Source organism: Rhinopithecus bieti, unplaced genomic scaffold (genome assembly GCF_001698545.2).
Source record: "Rhinopithecus bieti isolate Rb0 unplaced genomic scaffold, ASM169854v2 scaffold_60420, whole genome shotgun sequence".
Classification (NCBI taxonomy): Eukaryota; Metazoa; Chordata; class Mammalia; order Primates; family Cercopithecidae; genus Rhinopithecus; species Rhinopithecus bieti.
Genome location: NW_016822950.1, coordinates 59,585 through 63,351, shown reverse-complemented (window position 1 = coordinate 63,351; position 3,767 = coordinate 59,585). Strand labels below are relative to the sequence as shown.

The 3,767-nt window shown below is 40.6% G+C and overlaps 1 protein-coding gene across 2 annotated transcripts in view; it reads right to left on the bottom strand.

Annotated features, from left to right (window-relative positions):
* The window catches only part of PABIR3 (PABIR family member 3), a 25,978-nt gene that overhangs the window by 11,265 nt on the left and 10,946 nt on the right, over nucleotides 1-3,767 (bottom strand). For both annotated transcript variants that reach the window (XM_017861156.1, XM_017861157.1), the window contains exon 4: nucleotides 291-369. In XM_017861156.1, the coding sequence (XP_017716645.1) occupies nucleotides 291-369 (79 nt within the window). The remainder of the gene's footprint in view (nucleotides 1-290; nucleotides 370-3,767) is intronic.

Below are 3,767 nucleotides of genomic sequence, written 5' to 3'. Positions count from 1 at the left end.
CTTTTTAGTTTTAATTCTGTTGCAGCTGCAGCAATCATAACTGTAGTCAATGTGTTTATTTTTCCTTCAGTAATGTTTAGAGCAGTGTTTCTCAAAGTGGGAACTTGTTAGAAATGCAAATTCTCATGCTCCACCCCCATGTACTTAATCAGAAACCCTGGGGGTGAGACTCCCGCTGGCCATCTGTGTTTTAATAAGCCCTCCCTGTGAATGCTCAAGTTTGAAGACCATTGGTTAAGACCAATAAGCACAAGTCTTGGACAGGGAGGCCATTATAAGCATTTTCTTACCAGACAGCGTCGATTCGTAAACATTGCTCTGTTTGTACTAATTCTTAAGATGTCAGCTTGCAACACCTGTGAATTAAAACTAAAAGAAAAGAAAATATTTGTTATAAAATCCATTACAAAAAAAATTTTTTTTTTGAGACGGAGTCTCGCTCTGTTCTGTTGCCCAGGCTGGAGTGCAGTGGCACGATCTCAGCTCACTGCAACCTCTGCCTCCCAGGTTCAAGCAATCCTCCTACCTCAGCCCCCCTAGTAGCTGCGATTACAGGCACGCACCACTATGCCTAGCTGATTTTGTGTTTTAGTAGAGACGAGGTTTCACCATGTTGGTCAGGCTGGTCTCGAACTCCTGACCTCAGGTGATCCACCCGCCTTGTCCCCCTCAAAGTGCTGGGATTACAGGCGTGGGCCACCATGCCCGGCCACAAAATTCTTTTAAAGAAGATTTCAAATACCTAAACAGCAAGGGTAAAGGCAAGCTGTGCAAAGGTAGAAATTAAAACACACACACACATACAGCCCTGGTTGGCTGAGCCTAAACAAGTCTCCATATAAGGTAAGGAATTTTCAAGCACACTACTTTACTCCTAATTATGCTACGGAGAATGAATATAATTTATTGTGAACTTGGAAGTACATCATTTTCAGTTTAAACCTGTAAATGATTTAAATTTATGATCAGAGCTACAATGTGCAAATACCAATTCCCTCTCAATTCCCAAAGTTTCACATGAATAAGAGGAATAACCAATAGCAGTGGTTGATGGAACTCAGATTTTCACAGATGTGTTTGGTTTGGCCTACACAGTGTTAAAATGTTTTAAATTTGTTTTGTACACTGTGAGATTTCACATTAAAAAAAAACAAAACAAAACAAAACAAAACAACACCCAGATCCCAACTTTCTGGCTTCTGTTGAAAAGTTGCAAGATTTTGCACCACTGGGCCACATTCCCATGATAACAACGGACTGAAGTTGTGCAGCTGCTGCCCACTGAAGTTAGGTCTGCGTCCTCAGCTTTGATGGTTGCCCACCAAGTGAACTCGGTCCTATTTGACCTTGTAATCCTGAAGAAATCATCATTTCATTGTTTTTTCAGAGATGTGGTCCCACTACATGTTGCCTAGGCTGCCCTCAAACTCCTAGGCTCAATGATGCTCCTGCCTCAGCCTCTCAAATAGCTAGGACTACAGATCCCAGCTGTGTCTGGCATGTTTTCCTTTTTATTATAACTTCTTATTTTGAAACGGTTTAAGACTCACAAGAAGTTGCAAAAAGAATACAGATGGTTCGCATGTACCCTTCATCCAGGTTCCTCCAATGTGAGAAATCATCTATAACACTTTTGTTTTAGCTGCCTATATCCAGTCAACTGCCAGTATTTTAGATTTTACCTCTATACCCTTTCTCTCTGATATTCACCTGGTTCTTTTCATGCTCCTTGCCAAAAACCAATTCAAGGTCTTTTTCCTTTTCCACAGACTGCCATAGTCTAACTGGGCTCCCTGCCTCTCTTCTTTCCCTTCTCTAGGCTATCTAACAGACTACCAGGGGCACCTTCCTAAAGAACAGTTTGCTCACAACTTTCAGTGACTCTCTTCAGTGCCTATCAAATTCAGTTACGTTCTTTACTATGACATTCAAAGCCCTCCACAGTTTGGCTCCAGACTCTTCAATTTCATGGACTAGTACAATTTCAAAACAAAATCTAGGCAGAAACATAGTTGCCACCTCTTTCTTTTACCAAGTCAAGTCATTTTTTAAAAAACCCCACCATTGACCAATACCATCATTTCATTTGTAAAATGACATTTTGGTATTAAGAAAATAAGAGAACAACAAATCTCAGAGTACAGTACAGTCCTGCCCAGGAAGGATAATTAGCAACTACATAATGACATCTTTAATTATGCTGTACTTAACTTTTTTAAAGGCACGGATTGGTAAAAACTTCACCTGAGATCAGCACTAATCAGCAGATGAACATTTGCGAGTCAGGAGTTCAGGCAAAGTGGACCATTCAGTTCTCTGGAATACATCTATGCTTTTCTGCCTTCAAGTCTGTTCTGTATATAATACTTAAAAGACTATCCCAAGCATTGGTCCCCCTTTTTCCCAGGGTGTATCCTATCAATCCATGAAGGCCCATCTCAATTGTCACCTTCTTCATAAACTTGTCCTTCTCCCTCACCAGTCCCACTGTAATTTCTCCCTTCCTTCTTTGAATTCCCCTAGCACTTTCTTTAGCTCCCTACGCACTTATCTTACTCTACCATACATTTAAGTCCTTCAAGTATTTATAGTCCCTATTAAAGTTTATTGAGCCCTGAGATATGTCTTTGCAACATCATAATTTGCATATAACAAGCAGTAACTTACTATTTTATGAATGGAAGGTATATGGATGTATCTAAGTTTACTTCCTTTCCCAGTCATTTTCTTTGTGAGAATAGGAATATGTTCTGGCAGTCACTTATAAGAAAATTGGAGGGACACTAATGGGCTATTTCTTTCCACTCTTTTTTGTGTACATGTGTAGGGGGCTTAATTCTTAGGGCTAGCAATGATATATTCTACCCTAAATTTGTTCGCCAATTTTAGTAAGACTATAACTGAAAGAAAGAATTCAGGCAATATATACTTCAACTGATATGCATTATTCAACATGAATTTATAAAACCCTAGGTGATATCTGAACTGAGTTAAGTGCTACTTCTAACTCGGAAAAAGCAAAGGTAGTATAACTGGATGGAAGTTCAATGTTCTACATCAAATGATCAATAAACAGCTCTGTCTAAACTATAATAGATTTATGTCACTTATATTCCCAAAGTAATCATTTTTCATGGCTGCTATTCTTCCACGTTCGTAAGAGTTCAATAAACCAGAGGATGGGCAAACTTTTCCTGCAAAGGGCCAGAGAGTAAACATTTAAGGATTTGTGGGCCATACAGTATCTGTTGCAACTCCTCAGTTCTGCCACTGCAGTGGGAAAGTAGCCATAGATAATAACTAAACAAATGGGGATGGTTCCATTCCAATAAAATTTTATTTGCAAATCCAGGTGGTGGGCTGCATTTGGGTCTGGGGCAGTAATTTGCCTTTCAAATAGAATTGAGGGTCGGGGCGGGGCTCACGACTGTAATAGCAGCACTTTAGGAGGCCAAGGTGGGCAGATCATGAGGTCAGGGGTTCGAGACCAGCCTGGCCAACATAGTGAAACCCATCTCTACTAAAATACAAAATTAGCCAGGCATGGTGGTGCATGCCTGTAGTCCCAGCTACTCGGGAGGCTGAGGCAGGAGAATCGCTTGAGCCCAGGAGGCAGAGGTTGCAGTGAGCCAAGATTGAACCACTGCACTCCAGCCTCAAGACTCCATCTCAGGAAAAAAGTAATAATAATTGAGGCAGTAACAGTTTAAATGCAGGGTCAAGGTAGAGGTTTTTAAGGTAGGGAGGCACTGGCAGGAATACAAGAA